General features: G+C 59.8%; 1 protein-coding gene across 1 annotated transcript in view; it reads right to left on the bottom strand.

Annotated features, from left to right (window-relative positions):
* The window catches only part of ARFGAP3 (ADP ribosylation factor GTPase activating protein 3), a 34,663-nt gene extending 14,666 nt beyond the window's left edge, over positions 1 to 19,997 (bottom strand). Inside the window, exons 1-9 of the mRNA XM_037513423.2 lie at positions 19,892 to 19,997; positions 14,620 to 14,738; positions 9,073 to 9,145; positions 6,999 to 7,130; positions 6,110 to 6,193; positions 4,340 to 4,427; positions 1,924 to 1,983; positions 677 to 723; positions 13 to 152 (exon numbers count right to left, since the gene is read on the bottom strand). Of these exons, the coding sequence (XP_037369320.1) occupies positions 13 to 152; positions 677 to 723; positions 1,924 to 1,983; positions 4,340 to 4,427; positions 6,110 to 6,193; positions 6,999 to 7,130; positions 9,073 to 9,145; positions 14,620 to 14,738; positions 19,892 to 19,960 (812 nt within the window). The 5' untranslated portion in view covers positions 19,961 to 19,997. The remainder of the gene's footprint in view (positions 1 to 12; positions 153 to 676; positions 724 to 1,923; positions 1,984 to 4,339; positions 4,428 to 6,109; positions 6,194 to 6,998; positions 7,131 to 9,072; positions 9,146 to 14,619; positions 14,739 to 19,891) is intronic.
* Between the last annotated feature and the right edge of the window lie 3,955 nt (positions 19,998 to 23,952).

Raw genomic sequence — 23,952 nt, 5'->3', positions numbered from 1 at the left:
AAACCAACTTACATTGATTCTTCCTTAGGAGCCGCCCTGGCCAGGTCTTCCTGTTCCTTCATTTTATCCACAGCTTGGGCTTGTTTTTCGATCTCACTGAAACTCATATTCTCCAGTTTCTGGGCTCCCAAACTTCCTTTCTTGGCCCCAAGCTAGAAGAAATAGAAGACTATATTTTACCCAAGCTGCCTGAAACCTCTCGCATGACAGCTGACATACTCTCCCGCCCGCGCACCGGGCGTTACCGCGATCCCAGCTCGCGGACGAGGGGCCAACGCTCCCGGAAGCCCAGCGACTCGGCCGGGAGCTCATGGCCAGCCACGGACACAGCCAGGACCAGCCCCCAGTGCCTGCCCCAGGGCAGCGGCCCAGGAAGGGGTCACGGAGTCTGAGCGCCCCGCAGGCCTCACCACACAGTGCGACCCACAGGTGCAAACTCTGGGGAGCCTGGGCTGATTTTTCAGAATTTTGTCATTGATGGAAGAAATGTTAAACACTCCTTCTAGAAAACTGTCCCTCGGTGGAACATTCACCTCACTGAGCATTACACAGGCCTTGTCAAGGTTGTGTTTGTCACAGTCTGACTCAAAATACAGCTAAAATGACAGAGACGGCCTTTTCGGCATCTACGCTGCTGTGGAGGCAAACTGTCCGGTAACTGACGCAGAATACTCACTCCTTTTTTGGCTTGATTTGGTTTCTTTTTTATGATAGAGGAAACCTCTGTTAAAAAAAAAATCAAACAGTCAGACCAACAGAAATCCTACATCATTTTTCTAGCTTAGCGTGTCTTTTCCTGAGAGAGTACACGTCGTTCCTGGGGAGGTTACAGCAGTTTCTACTCTGTTTGCCATCCAGAAGATGGCACGGGGCGTGTGAGGGCAGCAGAGCGGGGCCTGGGATTCCCACACAGTGTCCGAACCCAGAGAAAACTGTTTCTGGACACCGCACGGGAGAGCAACGACGAGCCCAGCGAGCCGCCACCGCTTCTTCGGGACCCGCCCGCGTGGCGTCAGGACAGCCTTCCTGTGAGCCTCGACGCCGCACGCTTTCAAAATTACTTGAAAGTGTGAATTTGTCCAGCTCTGCGCACACAACCGAGCAGCCATCGACGTGCTCCTCCCGACACACGCCCGGCATCACCCCACTAGCCAGCGCGAGGGGAAGGTTCCCGCCGCCCCAGCAGCAGGACTTGCTCAACGCAGACGCGTTTAGAGAAGTAGCAGCTCATTCCTCCTGGGTGAGTGTCCCTCGTGGACTATCTAGGATGCTTTTAGGATTGTGTGTAAGAGACCCAGCAAGAACAAATGATTTCTCTTCAAGGGTGAGAATGTACTAGAAGCACAAACAGCCAAGGAAGAAGGTCCTCAGCTCTGACCCCTCTGGGCTGGAAACGGGCCAAGGACGTTGTTCTTCCCACCACTTTCCCGGATGCGAGCGGGGGACGTCTCAGGGCCTGCTCCCGCCTCGTCCGGCCTGGGGGCCAGGATGACCAGAGCCAGGGCCTTCCAGAGGCTCTGTCTAGGGCAGTGTAACGCACGGACTTCAGACTCGACTTCCCTGACAGTGAGACCTTAAAGGTGCAGTTCGCAGGGCATGAAACCACAGAGGAGACAATGCTTAGGGCCCTCGAGTCATCGGGGGTGGGGCGGGTGCCCGGCCCCTCTGCCTGTCTGCAGACAAAGTGGCCCGACATCAGCTGGCGTCAGCGCAGCCACCGCGGCCTGCACATGGGCCCCGAGCCTCGCGGTCATCAGGTCGGCTAAACAGAAGCCCGTCCGTGGTTAGCCACATCCCACGATGGGAGGAGCAGTCGTGACGACACACCACTGCCACGTCAAGTTTAGCCAGATGCAGGCACAAGGCTCACTTTCGCCAAACACATCGCCCCTTCTAAATGAGAAGGCAGCTTTAAAGTTTTACCTAATGGAGCCTTCGTGGGCATGTTAAGACCTTCCACGCTTGGTCCTTGTTCCGGTGCATCTGCGAGTTAAAAATAATGACGTTAATGAGGAAAAGTACTGCCCAGGTTTGCTTCTGAACATGCAACACCTTCGGCTTCTCAGCACACACCTTACCCGTGCCACCTGGTCTGTCTTTCTTTTCAGCTTCATGTGCTACTTCATCCCTCTCAGTGTTTCTTACTTAACGGTCCATTAAAACAGCGTATTTTCTGTTTAGTTGCTTTATAGCATGAAAGTGTTAGTTGTCTCCCAATAAAAAATCCCTTGGAATTCTACCACATGACCTGGCCTTTTACAGGGAGCTGGTCTGAGGTACCTGGCGAGCGTGTGGGTGACTGCCCACATGTATTAACCTTTGGAAACTCTGACACGACTCTACCAGTGCCAGAATTCTAACTTTTCAGTTGCCAAGAAATCTTCCCTGTTTTCTAGTTGACTTTTAAAATGATCCTGGTTAGGGGCCTCCCTGGTGGCACCAGGGGTTAAGCACAGCACTATGAAGCAATCTGCAGCCTTTGCAGCACGAGTTCTATCCCCAGCTGGCCAGGGAGCAACCCACATGGAGCAGCAGACCTCTCCTGACTCACCTGCTGCTCCCCTCAGCAGTGGATTTCAGTCTGTCTGCCTGTTCTGCTCCCTGCTCTGTCTCTGCTGAAACATCTCACCCCCCCGCATCTCTGGCCTGCACCCCAGCTCTTGTATGCATACATAAATCTTTAGAAAAAAAAATGATCCTGGTTATTCTGCAGTGTTTGTTTTATGTATTACTTAAAATGGAAAAACAAAACACAGCCCATGCGTGCACTGTACTGTCCCTGGGCCACCGAGGTGGGAAGCACTGACCAGTGCGACGTGGACGGACCTTCAAAGACTGTGCTCATCACAAAAGCTGGCCAGAAAGACCACATGTGACATGACTTCATACCCAAGAAATGGCCACAGAGGCAAATCTTGGAGGAAGAAGCAGACTAGTGAGTGGTTGCTGGGAGCTGGGAGCAGGGGTAGGGGGGCGGCGAGAGACTGCTAATGAGCAGGCGGGGGCAGGTGTGGGGTGCGCTGAGAGCGTGAATTCCTTGGTGTGTGACAACATCCATGAAAATAACATAACATGCATGTTATATAACATGCAATAACATCCATGAAGATAATATGATAAATCCATGAAGATATTATCAAAAAGGGCCATCCCCACAGTGATTTAGAGGTAACTCGACTGCTTTACTTCTGTGAGCCTTTAGAAGGTAAACTCCAGTGAAAGCATTTAAATAGGCAAAGCAGGAGGCTACTTACATTTCCGTGTATAATACTTAAATTTCTGATTCTGCTCAGTTTTATTGTTTTGTCCAAACATCAGACACTTCTCCTAACTCCACTCATTGTTCTCCCAGATGCAAATGTTCCTGTCCTGACATGTCCACTCCCTCCTCCCGGAACAGCAAAACCAGGGACAGGCACCAGAACCTCATCGTGGGATGGGCCCTCAGACACTCCCACCCTCACACCCGTCGCCCTGTGCAGACCAGTGCCTTCTTTTCCTTACCACACGCCCCGGCTCCACTGCTGCCTGTCTCTGCCAGGATTCTTTCCTTTCTTTCTCTTTTTTTAAGATTTATTTATTTATGCATACAAGAGCTGGGGTACAGGCCAGAGGTGTATGTGGGGCGGGGGGTGAGAGGATTCCCCAGAGACAGAGCGGGGAGCAGAGCAGGCAGACTGACTGAAATGCACTGCTGAGGGGAGAAGCAGGCGAGTCAGGAGGGGTCTGCTGTGCCAGGTGGGTTTCTCCCTGGCTGGCCGGGAATCGAACCCTCCCTGCAGAGGCTGCAGACAGCTTCACAGCACAGCGCTCAAGCCTCTGCGCCACCGGGAGGCCCCAAAAGCAGGCATTTCTTAAGGAACCTGACCCGTGAAGTTCATTCCCAGTTATCAAACATTACTTTTTTGTTGCTAACAACACTCTGCTCTAAAAAGTGCCCCATTTTAAGACAGAAAGAGCTGCTGTGCTCATGCACGTCACTCAGATCTCAGAAGTGATGTCTGAAATGTAAGCAGCGGACGGAAGGGTGTTCCTAAGGAAGTGTAATCCGGCAGCACCGTCACCAATGGTGACCCGTTAGGTATCAGTTATTTACAGAATAGCTTTTAAAAATTGAAATCTTGCTTTTTGATTATGAAAGTAACACACACTCATCCAACCAGCGTGCCCCGTCCGGAAGGCTATCTGTGTCTACATGTTTTGGTTCTGCTCTTTACCAAAGGCGATTATAGTCCACTCCACGTCCAGTAACCCCCACTCTACACCCCTCACGGCGCCTTCCCGCGAAGCACACTCGTCGTGGGGCTGCGGCGCGGCAGGTGCGAGACAGCTCTCCTACCTTCGCTGTGGGCTGGGGCAGCCTCCACGGCCCTCGGCATAAGAGATGGCATCTCTGCTTGTGCCACATCCCAGCCTGCACCGCTCCCCTGAAGCAAGGGCAGAAAAGTCGTAAGAAACAAAACAAAGCAGGGAAAAACCTATTCGTCACCTTCAGTGTACCTGGATTAGTGGGAAGGAGGATAATGTGAAAACACCTCTATTCCTTTTTTTTTTTAAAAAAGATTTATTTATTTATGCACACAAGAGCTAGGGCACAGGCCAGAGGTGCAGGGGGTGAGCGGATCCACCAGAGACAGAGTGGGGAACAGAACAGGCAGACTGACTGAAATACAGCGCTGAGGGGGGCAGCGGGGAGACAGGAGAGGTCTGCCTCGCCATGTGGGTTGCTCCCTGGCCGGGGATGGAACTCATGCTGCAGAGGCTGCGGATTGCTTCAAAGGGCGGTGCTTAACCCCCTGTGTAGCCAGGGAGGCCCAAAACACGTCTATTCTTAAGTCTTTCACTGTATGACCATATTTCTTAGTCTTTCCTCCTTTATAAAAGATCTTTTCACAATAACTTCAGAGTTTCACAAAAATTGCAAAGACAGTCCAGAGGGTTTCCATGTACATGTTCCCCAGCTTCCTCTAAATAGCTTAAGGGCCTCCCTGGTGGCGCAGGCAGTTGAGCGCAGCGCTGTGAAGCTGTCCTCAGGCTCTGCAGTGCCGGTTTGATTCCTGCCGGCTGCGGAGCAACGCACAGGGCGCAGCAGACCTCTCCTGTCTCGCCCGCTGCTCCCCTCAGCAGTGCATTTCAGTCAGTCTGCCTGTTCTGTTCCCCACTCTGTCTCTGGTGAATCCTCTCACACCTGTACCTCTCACACCTGTACCTGTACCTCTGGCCTACACCCCATCTCTTGCATGCATAAATAAATAAAATAAGTCTTAAAAATAAGATAGCTTAAAGTCCCCATGACATGAAACTTCTTTGAAAACTGAGAATCGTCCTTGGTACGACACCACAAGCTGAGGTCCAGACTTTAGCTGCATCTCCCACCTGGTTCCACCACCATGTCTTTCCCGGTGCTGGACCCCACCTGGGCCCCCGGCACTGTCCCAGCTCCCTGACCCCTGGCTTGTGACAGCTCCTGACTCTGCGGAGGGCACAGACCAATTGCCCCTCAGTGCGGGCTTGTCCGTTGACTCCTCATGACTAGACTTGGTGTGGGGAGGGCAGCACAGAGGGGAGCTGCCCTCCCGTGTGTGTGGCCAGCGGGACCGAAGGCCAAGGGTGCTAGCCTTGACTGTGGGGTGGCGGTGGTGCCTGCCCGCCTCTTCCTCTGGGAAGTTACTGTTGCTCCCTTTCCAATCTGGAGTCTGGGAGGCGGGACAGGAGTCTGCCTGCTCGGGCGGGCGAGCGAGTCTGCAGCCGGGTCTGGGGCTTCCTCCACAGGGAAGACCTGCCCCTTCTCTGATTTATGGACATAACCGTCTACTCACAGCAGGTTGGACTCAGGATATTTATTTTATTCTTTGGAGGATAATACTGCCATTATTTGTTTTGTTGTTCAAACCAGCTTTGACCTTTGAGAGCCCTTTCCGGCTGGTTCCTGACAACTTCAGACCTGCCTTCATGCATTTTCCCCTTATAAAAGACAAGGGTCTTATATCTTCATGGTTCCGTAGCATGGAAACCCTGCAGAACGGCATTTAGAAACCCACTGCAGGTGGGAAATTAATTTCTTACTTAAGTGATCATACCTCAAAATCACATCCAGCCTAAGACATACCTCAAGAGAAGCATGAGATGCAAAGAAATCTTCTTCCTTGGGTGCAGGTGACAAAGCCGGAACTACACAGCTGTCGAGCCACAGCTGGAATGGAGACAAGCAGGCTTAGCACCCCAGCTGGGCGAGGGGCTCCGTTCACCTTTTCCCTCCCTTTCGGGCACTTTCCACCACTGTGGGCGGGGACACGCCGACCTGACGCGGGGCTGAGCACACTTCAGTAAGGAAGCAGCCCATACACCCAGCCCCACAGAGCAGTCCCCAAAAGGGGGCATCACTGGCCTCACATCTATGTGCAGGCTCAGAGCACAGCTGCCGTTGGTGCCCGGGGTTCCAGAGCGCGGATCCGCCTGCCCGCTGCAATCCACGCACTGCCATCCCCGGGCCCCTGGAGGCTGACCAGGCTCGGCCTGCATCCTCGTTTCAGCTCGTACTATGACAAATGTCCTCTCCCTGACACATTTTTCATGTTTCTGTGGATGGTTTCGGGGTTCACAGCCCGAGCACAAGGCTGAGCCAGGCTCTTCCCGGGAATCACAGCGCCAGATAGACTGCATCCGCGCGTTCGGCACTGGCGCTGGGCTCAGGTGAGTAACACTGCACACTAAGTGTCTTTAAACAGACACGCGCGACACGGGTTATACATTCATCCGCTGACTAAAGCGTGACGTGAGCCCCTGCTCCCAAGGGGCCCTGAGTGGCTCCTGCTGCTCCGGCACCCGCTGACCCCCAGCTCCCAGCTCCGCACTCACGGCGGCACCACAAAACGCGATCCCTGTGACCAGTGAGCACCCCCTGTACATGTCTCCCTCAGAGGACCCAGCTAGAAGCTCTGCTGTTTGGAATGAAAAGTACCTTTTCTACTGAAATGCGCCGTGCGAAGGGAACTTACGTCGGTGCCATGCTTCCGTGTGGCCTGGGTGGCGAGGGACTTGACCTTCTCCCTGTAGAGCTGGGCAGCCCGGCTGTTGTACTTGGCATTCGTGTCACTGGTGGCACAGCCATGTTGATGGAAGAAGGAGGCCTGCAGGGGAGGACATGGGTTACCAGCCACCGCGCCAGCGCGCCCCCAGTTCTGCATTCTGTCTCACGGGACGGGCGACAATGCAACGTCATGTCACAGGGGACTTTTAAATCCTCCTGAAAACCAAAGCAACTCAAACGCGGAAAGGGACCGCCTTTCACAGTGTGACGCCACAGGCCGTGAGCGCTGGGCACGGGAGCCGCTCACGGGAGGAAGTCACAGGCCCTTCAGGAAACCATCCCGTCGCCCTGGCGCCGCCTGAGGACATTCTCCCCTCAGAATGACCTTCACATTCGTGAGAAATCCATGTCAAATTGGATTCCACTAAACGGGTTTCGACACACGGCAAGGAGCTCTGCTGACCCTCACCTCGCTCCACCGAGTCCTCCCTCAGAGACCACAGCGGTGGCAGTGTTTAAACAGTCGGAGGAAACAGCTTCCAACCACCTCAGAAATCCACGAAAGATGCAAATGGCAGAGCTGAGAACTGGATTAAAGCAGGTGTTCTAAACGCGTCAGAAGCAACGCTCTTATCCATGCAATTATGACCAACAGTATTGAGCGTGCAGAGGCGTCAGGTCCTGTCCTGAGGGTAGTGGGGCTCCCCCCACTAAGGCCTCCCTGCAGCGCCATCAGTTGCCATTTGGACCAAGGTGGGTGGTTCCAGGCCAGTAACTCCTATTCCGTGGCTTGCACTGAAGGACCCCGCGGCTTGCACTGGGGACCTTACCCCCCACCCCGCCCCCATTAGTCCCCAACCTCTGAGACTCTGCAACCTTGGGGAGGCTTAGAAATAGGCCTGATAAATCAAACCCACAGCAGTAAGTCTAGGAACCAGCCTGTGGACTCAGGAGGCTGCGCGCTCATTTCTAACAAGCAGCTGAGGTAGCCGAGGCCAGCACTGGGGCCACCGCTCTGGGGAGGGCAGGAGAGCGCAGTTACCGCGATGGCTGGAGGCTCCCAAAGCTTAGTCCTAACAAAGGTGTATTCCTTCATGTTCAATTTCTCTCACCGTTGAAAAATTAAACCCAATTTAAATTTAAAATAATCTAATTTATTTTTTAATTATTAAGGGATTTTTTCTGCTTAGGGTGCAATCATGGGTAAGGGTTGAGAAACACTGACTTAAGAGAATCTGGAACTTTGAAAACTACTATTTTAGACTTATTGTTTGAATCACAAAGGTTTAATTGATGCCAGGCATGATTTCTATCTGATGCACAGATCTGATTTTCTTCTACTGTGACGTCCAACGGCATGCCCAAGGGGTTCGCCGTGAGAGCATCAGTGCTTGGGGTGATCTGCAAGGCTGCTCGTCTCGTGTTCTGAGAAATCAGATACACTGAACTTGTTAGTGACATTTAAACTGTCTGGGGATCCTTAGTTAGGTCCACAAATGGGGTTCAGGAAATCTGCTCTTCTAAACTGACAAATGAGTTGAACCATTACAATGCTTTACACAGAAATTATAAATTTGACAGATTAATAAGAAGATTTGGAGAACAGGTTTTTAATTTGTACTTAATAAATTAACGTTCAGATATAAGCAGCTGTAAACATTCTAAGCTGCCCTCAGATATTAAAAACTATCCTGTCATAAAGAAGCCTCCCTTTGCTCGACAGCGTCACTCCCCGTTGAAGTTTCCTTCGAGTCCCTTATCAGCACCTGCGCCTCTTCTTTATCCGCTCCTGGCCTCTGCCTGGGAGAGTGGGGTATCGTCTGCCTCGTGTCACTACACCCCAGCATGAGTCCAAGCTCCCTGCTCACAGGGGCTGACAGAGTCTTGCGTGAGCGAGTCGTGTGGGTGGCCCAGCTCAGGAGCCCACGGGTCTCCCTGTCACCCGAGGAGCCCCCCGGCCTCTGCAGGCAACACTGAGCATGACACAACGGGCGCCAGTCACTGAGTGTGACACAATGGGTGCCAGTCCCAGGGGAACTTACGGCATTAGCATTTCCCCCGACCTGCATGCAGCGCAGCTGAAACCAAGACCAGTTAGAATCCAGCTCCGTGGATCTAAAAGGAAAGAACATTCACGAGTGTTAGCACTTTGGTTCCCCAGAACCAAGACTGAACTTTCGAGAATCAGGTTTCCTAGATCTCAGGATCCTGAAGGACCCAAGTTGGTGTCCACAGGACAGTGTCCAGGTGCTGGGACTGGAGCACACAGGACAGTGGGGGGAGCAGCCCCGGGCCCCACCCGTCCTCCCTGAGAGCCGACGGCCCACGCCTGGCCCTGATCCCCTGACCAGTGCCGTCCTGCCCGGCCAGCAGCGCCGAGGCCGCCAGCCATCTCCTCGGGACAATGGGGCCTTCTGAGCTCCAGGGGCTGCCGGAGTAACTCCGACTCTGCCTCACATCCTCACGGCGCCTCGGTCTAAAATTCAGTGATGTGCCTCTGCTCGCAATAGCGCTGTTCGGGTTTTGGATTTTTTGAGGTCAGTGTCTGTCTGGCCTGAGCCCTGAGGGCAGCTGGGAGGAAGCACAGGGTCTTGTCCTCAGGCGGACGGGACCTCCCCACATCACCACCCACAGCGAGGAAGAAAACTCAGCAACCAGTGATCACCAGTGAAAACCGCCGCTGCCCGCCGCCGCCCGCCCAGCCCTGCTTGTCTGAAATCTAAGGTCAAGTCGGAGCGAGGGCAAGGCAGGTGCTGCAGCCCCGAATGTAATCCACCGCGTGAACAGCGAGGAAGACGTGACGGTGCAACCAGGGCGAGGGCTTTTCAGTGGCTCCACAGCGTGAGCCTGAAGCCAAGCCTTCCGCGCCAGCCACGGCCAGCCTCGCGCCAAGAGGAAAGGAGGGGGTGCTGGTGGGTATAGCGACAAGATGGTGGAAAGACAAGAGGCTTCAGGGCCACCAGGAATTCCCTCTGATGCTGCCTTTCCCTGTGCTGAGTCCTCTGCCGGATGGTGCCTCTGACCTCTGCAATTATTAGGATGTGGTTTCAAGGCTAATAGCTGTTTAAAACCCATCGTACAAACATATAATCTTAGCACATATACACACAGCGAATCCACTGTGTGGTGACATATGAAAAGCAGAACTTTAAATCACACCTTCAGAGAAACAGATTCCCCAAAGACCAAAAAAATCTCCTTTAAGAAGATGATGATCAGGGCCTCCCCGGTGGCGCAGCAGTTGAGCGTTGAGTTGCGAAGCTGCCGCAGCCTCTGCAGCACCGGTTCGATCCCCGGCTGCCCCCCGGCCACCGGAGGAGGGTCCCACATGGCGCGCAGACCTCTCCTGCCGCCCGCTGCTCCCCTCAGCAGTGTACTTCGTCAGTCTGCCTGTTCTGTTTCCCGCTCTGGTGAGTCCTCTCACCCTCCTGCGCTTCTGACTGTACCCAGTGCTTGTATAAATAAATAAAATCTTAAAAAAAAAAATGATGATGATCACGGAAATGATTCAATTCTTATCTAGCTCTCAAATCCTTTCCTCTGAAAGATCCTGCTCACTTGCTCGCTTTTCATGAACCCCAGGCCCCCCGACCGGTTCCCGTGCAACCTCAGCCCTAGGTCGTGGGTGGCAGCGGACAGCTGGTCCCGAGAGACAGACTGGAGTGCGGCGGGACCTCGGAGAAGCCCTCAAATCCCTGAACCGCTCGGTGCTGCACTTTCCTCATGTGTGAAGAGGGGGTAGTTAGAGTTTGATTGATTTCAGTCTTGTCGAAATCTAAACAGCTGATGTCTGAGACGTACGTGGCTCTTGATGCAAACCACACGACCCAGGTTCTCACAGCCCGGGTTCATCACTGGGGTCCCCATCACCGCAGCAGCCAGTCACCCCCAGCTGCAAGCATCAAGCTCCCAGGACAGGGCGTCCGTCTCCCCCAACCCCGGCCGGGTGCACGACAGGGGCCTGGAGAGGCGGGCTGCGAGTGTGTCCTAAACTTACCCGTTCGTAGTCCTAAACTAGCTTGGAGAAATAAAGCCAAACATTTCCAGATATATTTCTCTCAAATGAAGATAAAAAAACTAATCGCTTGTGAGCTGAGCTGACAGGAACCCTCCCTCAGAACGCCGGGATTTCAAAACGAAAGTCCTGGTGACAGTGGCCTCTGAACGTGGTCACCCTGAAGACGCACTCGACTTGGCCCCGGGCCTTCCCCCAGCAGGGGACGGCTGTGGGCGCGAGCATGTGGAAGGTCCGCCCTGCCAGCGCTCAGGAAAGAGGAAGGAGGAAGGAGAGGCAGAGCTGGTGTGGCTCTAACACGGCAGCTCCCGTCACCAGCGAGGTAATGAGAAGACAGGCCCCGCGAATCCCCGCAGCCGACAGGACAGACACTCCCGAAAACTGTGCGAATTCGTTCCATTGCTGCTGCCACAGTCAATATTCTTTTCGGCAGCGGAGCATTTATATAGATTTCAGAAACACAGGAGATGGTTCACTGAACAAACATGGCGAAGTTTCAGGGCATGGAGATTTGGCACGGCGGGCGGCACCCGGTGGCCCGGGCTCCACAGACGCCCGGGAAGGGCCTCCAGGCCGCCGCTGTCTGTTTATGCTGGCTGGCAGGGTCAGGTCAGGAGGGTGAAGCCTTCCCACTCCAACGTCACAAAAAGCGTCTCCTCTTGCGCCCACTGAGGCGACTCCCCGAGGATGTGGGGCCACAGCTGGGGCGCCGGGAGAGGGGCTTGAAGAGAAGTCGTCTGGTCACCCCTCCCTCAGCCCCGGGCTAGTAAGGACTAGTGCTCGCAGCACCCCGCTCCTCACCCCGGCCCCCCCTAGGCTGCCAGCCCCCAAATCCCTGTGGGGCCCCTGGGGTGGGCAATGCCCCTCCTGTACACAATCAGGAGCGCAGAGCAAGCTCCCAGAGGCATTGAAGACCCCCCCACCACGGTCCCCTTGGGGACAACTTCTCTGTCCTGTGCACATAAAAACCACTAAACCGGGCCTCCCCAGTGGCGCAGCGGTTGAGTGCTGGGTTGCGAAGCTGCCTGCAGCCTCTGCAGCTCTGGTTCGATCCCCTGCTGCTCCCCGGCCACCGGAGGAGGGTCCCACTTGCCTGCTCTGCTCCCCACTCTGGCTCTGGTGAGTTCTCTCACCCTCCCGTGCTTCTGACTGTACCCAGTGCATGTATAAATAAATAAATAAATAAATAAATAAATAATAAATCTTAAAAAAAAAAAACCACTAAACCTCCCACTTTCCCCGCCTCTATACCCGACAGCCTCAGCGCCCACCTCCTCGCGTCCCGGCCTAAACGCTCACAAAACCTTCCAAGTTCACTGCAAAGGTCACACCCTCCTTTAGCTTCACCTGCTCGTCCAGGCAGAGGGACACGGCGCTGCTCCAGGCCCCGCGCAGTAGCTCGGCCCGCTCCGACCCCGCCGCGGCAGGGACCTGGGCCCACTCGCCTGAGTCAGCGCACGAGCGACTGAACAGGGACTTGGGGCGGAGGCCAGGGTGTCAGGGAGCAAGCGAAGGCCCCTGCCCCAGGCGCGGTGGGCCGGCCGACGGGCCCCTGGAGGCCGCTCGCCAGCTCCGTCCCCCTCACCTGCTATTGCCCTTCCGCTGGGGAAATGCTCCCTTTGGACAACTGTTAACGTGGGATTCTATTAAAAAATAAAAAGAACTCCGCTGAGAGAAACATTCCGCCCGAGCCAAACCGGGGTGGAGCCGGCGGGGTGTGTGTGTGTGTGTGTGTGTGTGTGTGTGTGGGTGTGGGTGTGGTGGGTGTGGGCGTGTGTGGGTGTGTGCGTGTGGGTGTGGTGGTGGGTGTGGGTGTGGGGATGATGGGGTGGGGGGGGTGGGAGGTGTGGGTGGGCCGGGTGGGGGTGTGGGAGATGGGGGGTGGGGGGGAGGGGGTGGGGGTGGGTGACAATAAGAAGGGAAAGGGGTTCTAGAGGAGGGACTTTCACTTCTTTAGATTTTGGGGTACCAGCATCTTCCCCCAATGAGCTGGTGCTTGTAATGTTTTAATAAAAAAAGACGTGTTGAAAGAAGCACCCTCTACCTCCCCCAAAATGTGAAGCACCTGACTTTCTTGGGCTTCTGGACTTTCCCTGCCCGGACCCTAGGCCGCCGGCCCTGGGCTTCGCTTGGTTTTTGATGACGTTTCCGAGCATCCGCTTGGGCTGCTGCGCTGATCTGACTCCCTCCTGGCCAAGCGCGCGGGTCTCCGGTCAGCCCTCCCTCAGCTGCCGACACGTCACAAGACCCGATTTCCCGGGATGACTCAGGCCGGCGTGTCAGTGTGCTTTCGTGGTGGGGGAGGGAGGGCCGGTCAGAGGGCGGCGCTCGGCAGGGAGCAAAGAACCGGCAGGAGAAAGGGCAGCAGCCCGTGCCGGAGGGACCGGGTTCGTGGGCCTGGAAGAGGAGGTGCCCATTCCTCTGGGGGCAGGAGCACATTCAAAAAGCTCTGTTTGCCCTGGCAACTGACTCCTCCAGCATTTGAAAAAGAGCTCAGGACAGGGGAGTGTGTTCAAAATATGCTGAGCCCAGTACCGAAGGAAAAGGAAGCCAAGAAACGCATAGACGCGCGGAAGCCACAGCAAGCCACAGACGCGCCCTCCACTCCGCAGCCCCGCGGGCCTCGCGCCCTGATGTTCAGCCCGTCGCGCCCTCACAAACTGATTTCTGAAAAAAGAGCTCAGGAGATTTTTCTCGAAGTTAGTATGTTAAAAAAGAAAGCGATGCTGTTATTCCGAGCGTGTAGCCTTTGTGCCCTGGTAGACACTGTCTCGCCATAAATGATGACCGACTACGAACCAATGCTCTTTGCAGTAACTGCTTTGTATCAATATTCCTCGGGACAGAATATGCAATAAAATAAAACCGCACACTCCAAAGAGCTGCCTGTCCGGCCGGGGCCCTCCCTGCAAGAGGAAGTGGCAGGGAAATGGGTGAAGTGTTGGGGGGAGGCCTAGGGGGGCAGAGATGCGAGGGGCTGCTGGGCCGGGGCTGCCTCCTGATGCGCGGCAAGGTTGGCGAGCTCAGCCCCCATGTCCCCACTCCCGCATCTAACCCTGCGCCCCCAGATCCTCTCATTCCCTCTTTCATTGTCTCCATTTATTTTACTTCGCATCAGGTCACTCGCACCCCCAGACTGCGGGTCGTGTGTGTCCAGCGAGGCCCTCTCTCTCATGCGCACAGAAGGCCCAGGAGGGTCAGGGAAGCAAATACCCACCAATGGGGCAACCATGGAAAATGGGGTGCGGCCAACCCACGGCCCCTGAGTCCCGTCCGGCAGGAGGGAATGACCACGGCGAGGGTTCCGAGCTGCTGGGACTCAAGAAGACTTGAAGGGAGAGGAAAGTGTCTCGAACGCGTCTGCCACCTCTGCCCCCCTCCCCGCGGCCGCGTCCCAGGCGCAGTGACCCGGCAGGAAAGGCCTGGCCGTCCCGTGACGTGGACGTCAGCACACAAGAGCCAAGGCCCCGGGCCCACAGCCAACCTCGCACTGACTCGGTGTCCAGGCTAACGTGAAGCAAAAGGGGGCGGAGCCACACGGCCCGGGTCACTGCACGCAGCGGGGTGCACTTACCGAATGAAACTCAAGTGAACCCCGAGGGACCGGTGAGACCCCGAGCAGTCGATGCACAGGAACACCCCGTAGGTGATGCTCGCCCAGCTGGGGTTTTTGGCGCCACAATCAAAACACACCTGAAAGAAATTTTTTACTTTAGTTATTAGTTCCTGTGGGTGGAATGAGCGGCCCGGGGGGCGTCCATGACCCGGAGGGAACCCGCTCCCCCTTTCAAACCGGCCACCAGCGAACATCTCCCGAGGAGGGAGAGGGAAGCGTGGGGCGAAGTTGTACCCCAAAATGATATAGTTATGTAAATAACTGGCAAATGAATGAAAGTTGAGGGGAAAGGGAAATACCTCACCAGGACTGTTTTCAGGGCTGGAATTTCAATTTATTGGGTGACACCGCATCACACGAGTGGAACCGCTGTGAGTATTCAGCGTGAGCCCTGAACCCTGCGGACTCCGTAGCAGTGTCATAACATTCAACTACCAGCAGACTGCATCGGCTCCACTAATTATTAATGGGCTCCTAGGACTACAACACCCGCCTGGTAAGGACGGGGCCATCACGCCCCCAACCCGGCCGCACGGGCGCCCGGCACCCCGCCCAGCGGGCCCTTCTCCCTGGAGCCCGACGGATCCCTCCCAGCCACGCGACGGGACAGGGGCCCAGCTGTGGCCTGGGTGGGGGCTCTGTGCCCGACGGCAGGTCCTGGGGCCTGCTTCTCCCCCGCCGCCGGCCTCACATCCTCACGCGCCCCTCGCTGGTCCCTGGGGGTCCGAGTGCCCCATGAGGCCAGACCGTGCTGAAGGGGTGGCTGAGAGGGCCTGGGGTGGGGCAGCCGGGCTGCAGCTTCTGCCCAGCCGGAGAGACCCCCAGCCTTCCCTCCTCGGCCCTCCCGCTTCCTCTGGTAACGTTGCCCCGACACGCAGGCACGTGTCCTGGATCCTAAGGCTCACGGTTCCTTCGCGTCAGCACAGGAGAGGCACAATTCCACTCAGAAGAGAATGTTTTTTTTTTTTTTCCCCAGGAAAAAAAAGTGTTATTGCGTGAAGCCATTATTCCCTCCTGCCCCCAACACCAGGCTCCAGAGCCTCACAACCTGTGAGCCATGTCTGTTGTTTCAGACGCTCAGTCACCCAGATAACCACAGAGCACTCTGCTCCTGGCTCCGGCCGCCTCGCCCTGCCCGGCCAGCGTGGGCCTCACAGCTCCCTCCCCAGGAGCCACCCTCCTGGCCTTCCTCCCCCAGGCCTTCCTCCCCGGGGCTTGATGCTCAGTAAACGTCCACATTCAGGGAGCCGCCCCCTCTCCCGCAGGGCCTGGCAGCACCCACATTAAACACTCAGTAAATATTTGTTGATCAAATAAACAGCTTAGGAAGCTCACGACAGCCCACAGAGGATGACAGGTCCCTGCAACACTGACTAAAGCCAAACATCCTTCATCTGATAACAGGACATAAATTTACCTTACAGCATGTGAAAAATACCTGGTTTGGGGGGGGGGGGCGGGAGGGCAGGGGCAGGGGCCGTGGGAAGCCAGGCCTGTGCGCACGCCGGGCTCAGCCCCGAATGTGCCGTTATGAGAACAAGGGGCAAATCAGTAAAATTTGAAAAAAAATGAAAGCCCACAGAGTTGCCTAGAAATTAATATTTATAATTAAAGTCACAACAACAGCACAGTAAAAGCTCCACTAAAAGAACTGCTTTAATTTTAATTTTTTCCAGAAAAAAAGGCCTGTTTTAGGTCCACTTTGTAGGCAGCCACTCAGGCGAAGCTTGTTCCACCCATAATCATCAGGAAAGATCTGATTTCTGGTCTTTTTATTATTATTATTTTTAATTTACTTATGCATACAAGAGCTGGGATGTCAGCCAGGGGTGGGGGGCGGGGTGAGAGGATTCACCAGAGACAGCGGGGAACAGAACAGGCAGACAAAATACACTGCTGGGGGAGCAGCGGCCGAGCCAGTTGAGGTCTGCTGCACCATGTGGGTTGCTCCCTGGCTGGCCCGGGATCGGGATCGAACGCTTGTGCTGCAGAGGCTGCGGACAGCTTCATAGTGCTGACACTTAACCCCCTGCACCACCAGGGAGGCCCTGACATCTGGTCTTTTTAGGGCGACACAAGCGTGAACGCCGGGGACTCCCCACAGCCTCCCGACAGGCTCGAGTGGAGGCGCCCGTCGTCCGCGCTGTTTATCATTCCTGCGGTCTGCCAGGCCATGTGCTGGGCACCGTGGCCTCTGCCACAGGTGCTGTCCTCGCCGAACAGCTGCTTGTAAGCCCTCGGCTACCCGCAAGCGGTGCTCTCACCATCAAGCCCGAACCGGCACCCGCCATGTGGATGCAGAGGTGACCCCAGAAGCGCGGGCTGCTTGGAGCCCCTAGGCGGCAGCTCAGCAGCTCAGCGGGTCCTGAGGTCGATCCCAGCTGCCAAGGACGGGATGTAAGACGTTTTCTAGACAGGGGCCCAGAGCCACGTGGGGCTCAGCAGAGCCTCCCAGGCGGCATGCAGCCCTGGAGAGGGGGTGACAGGTGGTGCACAGCCCAGAGCTGGCGAGTCAGGGGTCCCGTGGAGGGGGCCGGGGCTCCGAGAGCCGCTTGGCTCCTGACACGCAGCCTCAGCCAGGACAAGCCCAGGAGCGGCTGGAGCGCAGCCCCACAGGGCCAGGGCCTGTCTCTCTTGCTCACCTGAGCTGAGGCGTGAGACTGGCGCCGAATGGGCACTAAATGCAAACACAGGCCGCGGGGTGCTGTGGGGGTGGGAGGTGAGCCTGGGAGCTGCAGGGCCTGAGTCAGACACAGGTGGAACCCAAGCCAGGGGCTCCCGCTGGCGCAGACCAGGGCCTGTGAGAGCGGAACTGCCCTTTGCTTCCACCTGTCACCCGCCTGTTCTTATGGTGAAGAAAGTAAACAGCTCCTGACCGACAAGAGCTCTGCCTGAGGGTGAGGACAGCAACGACCTGTTGGCCAGTCCACTCTGCCACACCGTGAGACGGCGCCACTGAGGCCCTGGCCAGCTCTTGGGCCTGTGTGTGGCTCCTGCAGCCCCAGAGGCCTCGCCTTGGAAGGACCTCGCTGCTGGCCCCTCTGCTGTGGCACCCGCAGATTCTCAGTGCTGCCCCGACGCCCATGCCTCTTGCCGCCCCGCGGCCTCCACAGCAAAAAACACACCGCCAGGCGGTGCCCTTCCTCCCCGACAGCCCGCTCCCGGAGGGCAGGCGCTCCTGTCTCCCCAGCTCGACAGGCCTTTGTTGGGCGAATAACTGGCAACCAGTAGCCAACTGAGGAACAGAGTAGCTTCAAGGAAGGACTTCACACGCGAGGGACGCGTCAAAGCCTCTGTCCCAGACCAAGTCCTCAGTGGACCCGCGAGGAGGAAGTTGGAAGCCGTATTCCGAAAGCAGACAGGAGCCCCCTTCCTGCCTGCTGTAGCTCAGCGTTCCTTCCTGGAGCCCCGCTTTTAAAATGCTTATTGTTACCCAACTCTCCCACATCACTAAAATTGGTTTTCCTCTTGGTCAGGGTAACGGCTTTTCTCACTAGTGATCAAACGGAGAGATTCCATCAAGAAACGTGGCGCATCCCGCGGCGCGTCACCCGAAGACTGCACCTCATGCTTCCAGCACGCCCACGCCTCTCGGGACCCTCAGCCTCCCGCTCCTGCACTGCTCATAACAAAAAGAACAGTAACGAAACATCGCTGGCCTGGCCTGCAGGCTAGAACACGGGGCGCTGCGGCTCTCCCCGGCCCTCCCAGCAGCCCCGAGTTCGGCCCGGTTCATGTTCCCATTTCAGATGAGAAAAATGAGGCCTGAAGCGGCCGAGTAACCCGCCCCGGGACAGAGGAGAAAGCGGCCGTCTGGACAACTCAAAAGCAGGCCCGCACACCCTCCTCGGCAGCGTCTCTGCATATAAAGGCACGGACTTCTGCCTCCCGGGGCGGCTTCTCCGCACTGACGCCATCAAGGGGGACGCACGTTACATTTGTGAGATGAAGCAGATAAATAACGAAGCTCTGCCTGCTGAGCGCAGATCCTGATGCCGTCTAGTCACCAGGAGCCACCTCAGCAATCTGCCTTGGAAAATCAAGAAAACAGCAAAGAGACTGGCCTGAAGCGCTGCTGCCCCCCCTCCCGCGCCCACCGCACGCCACCTGCCCTGACAGTTTCCTTCTCACTCCCCTACGCTGGAAGCCCACGGCCCCCTCCAGCGGCAGGGGCCCCCCCAGCGTAAAACAAAGACATCTACCAGGTCCGGGAACCCGGGAACTTTCTACACTTTCCGCTGGAGCCTCAGGCCCGGGCTCATTAACAGCTGCTCCAAGTGGGGAGCAGACACACGCCCCGAGGGGAGAGTCCAGGCCGGGGGGAGAGTCCAAGCCGACAGGGCAGCCCTTTGCACTCGCCAGGCTCCGCTTGACCTGCGATCCTCGGCCGAGGGCATCCCTGGCTGTGATGTAGCCAGATGTGTCATCACAACGTCTCCGGCCAGCCGGGAAGTTGTAAAAGCCCTGGGTGGGCGGGAAACCACCCCTGGAGGAGCAGAAGGAAACCCCCGATCTCCAAAGAGACGTGATGGGAGGGAAGAGCCAGGGTCTGCGGCGGGTTTTCTCAGCAAGAGAAAGGAGCCGGGAGCCAGCCGCCCCCTCGGCAGTTCTGTCGGGGCAACTTAACTGAGGCCGCCGGCGGGGACAGGCCACCCCGCGGGCCCCAGCGGCGCCCCCAGGAACTTTAGAGGCCGCTGGAGGATGGGGAGGGGCGAGTCCCACTTGCCCAAGCGGCCCGCGCTGCCAGCTGGGGTTTCGGGGCGCAGGAGGCCAGGCTGGGTCACAGGTGGCCTGGGTGCCCGCCCGCGCCCGGGGCTGGGTGTGCGCCCAGCTCCTTCTCAGAGGCCCCGGCTGCCCCAGTCCAGTCGCCTCCCAAAGCCTCCCGGCGGGTGTCAGGAACCCCAGTGCCACCCCTGCCCCCAGGGACCCCAGAGGAGCGGGGCGCCTCCTGCCCCGCCCCTGCCTGGCGACGCGGGGGGGGCGGGGGGCATTGGGGGGCCGGGGGGCCGGGGCACCGGGGGCCGGGGGTGCGGGGGCGCCCGGGGTGCGGGGGGCCAGGGGTGCCGGGGGCCCGGGGGGCCCGGGGTGCCGGGGGGGCCGCGACCCGGCGAGGCCGCCCGCCCGCCCGAGTGCGACGTGTCACTGGCGGCGGCTCCTCCTCCCGCCGCGCCCGCCGCGCCGCGGGGCCGCCCGGGCCGGGCCGGGCCGCCGCCTCCCGCGCCGGCGCTACCTTGTTGGTGGGCACCGAGCGGAGGCGCCTGAAGACGGCCAGGATGTCCTGCCTGCCGGGGTCGCCCATGGTCGCGCGCCCGCGCCGGAGGCCGAGCCGGTCGGTTGCCGCCTCCGGGAGACGGCGACGGCGGGGGCGGGGCCTCGGGGGTCGCCCCGCCCCGCCCGGCCCCGCCCCGCTGGCCCCGCCCACCGAGGCCCCGCCCCGCGCCGCGCGCGCGTGCGCAGGGGCCGCGCGGGCCTCGCGGGTTTCCTCCGGGCGGGGCGCGGCGAAGCCGGGGAGCCCCGCGCGGCCGCCGGGGCCGCCGTGGTCTCGGCTCCGCGCCGCGCGCCCCGCGCCCCGGCCCAGCCTCCTCCGCGGCCCGCGGCTGAAGAGGGCCTCGGCCGGGAGGGCCCCGCGTCCAGGCCGGGGCCCCCCGGCGCCTCCCTGAGCGCCCCGCGACGGGCCGGGGCCACGCCGCACCGTCCGGGGAGCCGGGGCCGCCTGCCCCGCGGGCGCCGCCAGAGCCGCGGCCCGTCCCGGGGGCGCAGCCGGGGCCGCGTGAGGACGGGCAGCCCCCGCGCGCCCCGCCCGGCCCGGCTGTGCGACCCGGCTCGGCCCCCGGCCCCCCGCCCCCCGCCCCCGCCTGAGGGGCGCCCGCGCGCGGACGGCGAGGCCGCGGCGGGGCGGGAAGCCCGGCTGGCTGGGGACGGCCGGGGGCAGCCGCCCGCGCCCCGCGTGCCCGCCCCGCCCGGGCTCCGCGCCTGGCCGTGGCGGGCCTGGGGGCGTGAACCGCCCGCCGCGGCCGGAGGCCCGGCCCGGTTCGGCCCGGCCTGTCCTGCCGGGCAGGGGCTCCGCGAGCCCACCCCGCTCCTGTCCGCCAGGGGGCGCCGCCCCCCGCGGGCCTGGGCACGGCCCCCCCCACCGGCGACCGGGAGCCCCTCCGGGAGGCCGCGGCCCGCCCAGCCGCGGGCAGCGGGGCCTGGGTCGGGGCCGGGGGCGCAGACCTCCCCCCTCGGCGGGGGCCGAGGGCAGGGCTGGCGGGAGCGGGGAGGGCGCGGCCATCACCCGGGCACGGGGCCGGCGGGGGGCGGGGGGGGCTGGCAGGGACGCGCAGGGCGGGGCGCCCCCTGGCCGGCCCCCGGGGGGCATCCCTGCGGTCACCCCCACTCAGGAAAGGGGTCACGGGTCCTCCTGACCACCGCCCTGGCCAAGCCCCGCCCCTCTGGAGGTGGGAGCGCGGCTCGAGGGCCCTGGTGCTCGTGGTGGTTTGAGCTCCTGGGCCCCGCGGCCACCTCGGAGCCGCCAGTCCTGCCCGCGCCGCCTGGCTGCTGCCGCCCTGGTGTCAGCGCCCGCCCCTCCCTGGCTCCAGAGCCCTGGGGGAGGCAAACCTAGGCCTTCTTCACGCTCTGGCACCACCACGCCTGGCGCGTAGGCGGAGCTCGAGAAACAGCCGCTAAACCAACCCACACCGCCCAGGCCCGCACAGACAGGGAGCCCGCTGCCCGCTGCCTCGCCCGGCCCCCCCCTTGCCTCACTTTCTCCCCGAACAGGACTGGGGTCGGTCAGGAGGCCCCCAGGGCCCTTCTCGAGCCTGTCCATCCTTCCTGGCTGATGGTGAGCCCACCGCCCCCAGACTGACCCCCAGTTCCTGAGACCTGGCACTGCCCTGGTCCCCTAGTGAACCCATGCTGGACTGGCATGGGGAGAGGCCTGGTATGCGTTTAGGTGGGTAAGGACAGAGGCCAGCCCTGTCGCCCCTCTGCAGGGACCTCAGGAGACCCAGCTTAGCTGGAGCAGAGCCAGAATCCGGGGTCACTCGGCCAGAACTTGCACTACCAGGGAGACCGGGAGAGGGGTGACAGTACCCCCTTCCCCCATCTGCTGTGGGGAGGTCCTGGGCAGGCTGCCAAGGACACTGGGGACTTGAGGGTGGGGTGGAGCCAGCAGTGGTCCAGGGGGAGGAGGTCGGTGCCTTGGGGGTCCGGTGCGGAGGGCGGGCAGGTCAGCTGCGGCGGCGAGGGTCCTGTGTGGGGGCCAGGCTAGGCCGTGAGTCGGAATCCCCAGGCTTCCGGCTGAATCAGTGTCACCTCCTGGGTGTCTGTGGCCTCTCACCCCAACTCTAGCCCTCCAGCCACTCTTGCCTGGGGAAACTGAGGCCCAGAGGAGTCCTCGGAGCTGTGAAGATGACAGGAAGTTGAGAGAAGTTGTTTCACCCTGACTTTTCAGAGTGGCTCTCGCTTGCCCCCTGCTCTTACCTGCCGGTGAAGCAGGGGAAGGGGGGGGGCGCTTGCCCTCCAGCCCCCTCAGACGCAAGTGAGTCACGGTCTGTCTCGGACCTTGGGCATCTGTCTCCACACTTCTGCTCCCTCTTCTGTGGAGTGCAGGGCCCAGCTCCCCCTTGGGCTGGGGTGAGCGTGCATGAGCACCCCCTGCCTGCCCAGCCCTCCCTGCGCCCTCCCTCATTTCTTCAGGCAGCCTGGGGCTGGTGAGGCAGAAGCTGGCGCCCCCTCCCCCCAGGCAGCAGGTGGCTCCTCCTCAGAGGTGGGGGGCAGGGCCTGATGGCCAGATGACAAAGGTTAGCCCTCGGCCCCCCCAGTCAGGCAGAGGCCCCCCTAGTCAGGCAGAGTGATGCCACAGGGGCACTGCCTGCCTTGCTGCCCCGCAGTGCTTTGTTGGGCAGCCCCAGGGGTGCTCACACCTCTGGTCTCTCCCTCCCACACATCTGCCTTTGTCACCCCCTTGAGGGTGGAGGATGCCACAGGACTTTACTCAGTACCCCGGGCCCTCTGTAATGGGAACGGGGACCCCCCCACCCCGGGCGCCTGGGACTGGCACGCTCCCCACGGTGTAAGTGAAGGGCAGAGCCCAGGGCGCACGTTGGAACCGGCACCTGCCCCTCGGGCCCAGTTTCCCTGGGCAGAAGTGGCGTCCACCAAGCGGGAGCCGGAAGCCTGGTGATGAGTGGCCGCCGGTCTGGTCCTGCCGTTTGGGCCTCAGGGAGGGAGGAAGCGCCAGCCTGCTGCCCGGTCGGGGGAGCAGGATCCCCGGGACTCGGCCCCCAAGCGCCCCAGCTCGGGCGGGCAGGGCAGGGGGGCAGGGGCATGCCCCGTGGGCAGCAGTCGTGTCCGGCACTTGCCAGGCTCTGCAGGCCGCCGGCGCTGCCCGCGGGGGCCGCGCGCGCACAGACGTCACACTGGCGAGATCAACTGTTTATTGATTTCTTCTAAAATACTCCACAGTGAAAGAAACGCGTGAACTGAGAAGACAATTTTTGGTAAATCTGCAGCAAAGGAACGAGCTTTCTGCTGGTCAGTGTTCGTGACACAAACAGCCACTTCCAGGCACGACACGGAGCTCACCGGAAACCCAGGCCGTGCGCCGCCGGGGTCGGTGGTGGCAGCGCCGTGGCACGGATCAGGCGGTCCCTCCCTCCCTCCCTGCCCGCCGCCTTCCCGGGTCGCTTCCCACAGCCGCGCCCGCCCCCGGGGGACGAAGGCTGCTCAGGAGAGACCCCTGGCTGGGGGAGGCCCGGCTCCTGCTCTCGAGGAACGGGGGCCGTGGGGGGCGGGGCGCCCACAGTGCACCGCTCCGGGAGGCCGGCCGGGCAGGCGCTGACCCCGGCGGCCGTGGGGACAGACGTCCCCGCTTCGGAGGCCAGGCCCGCGTCCCGAGCCGGGGGGTCCGTCCGCCAGCCAGGCTTGCGCCCCGAGGCCACAGTCTGCAGGTCCCAAGTAAACACGCGCCGAGAGCCAGGGCCTCTCCCCGGCACAGGAGACAGCGCTCTGGGTTCCCCGGGATCCGGTGGCACGAGCAGACAGACGCCGGGCGGCCCGGCAGGGCGGCGGCCACAGGCATTCCCTGGAAGGGTTGGTCTCACTTTTCAACCTTTAAAATCACTGATAAAACTGTTAATTTGCAAGAGTAAAGTTCTAAGCACAAATTCAGTGAAAATAGTTTTTAAATATGGCAACTCTGGGCAGCACAACGTAAGGTCGTTTCTGAAAGTCACGGGCCCCAGCATGTCGGGGCGCATTCCCAGCGGGAGCCGCCTCATGTCGCGGCACTGCCCCTGCACCCCC

This window comes from Talpa occidentalis, unplaced genomic scaffold, assembly GCF_014898055.3.
Source record: "Talpa occidentalis isolate TD23 unplaced genomic scaffold, MPIMG_talOcc4v2.1 talOcc4.16, whole genome shotgun sequence".
NCBI lineage: Eukaryota > Metazoa > Chordata > Mammalia > Eulipotyphla > Talpidae > Talpa > Talpa occidentalis.
Note: the sequence above shows the minus strand (reverse complement) of the source record. Positions and strands in the feature narration are given on the sequence as shown.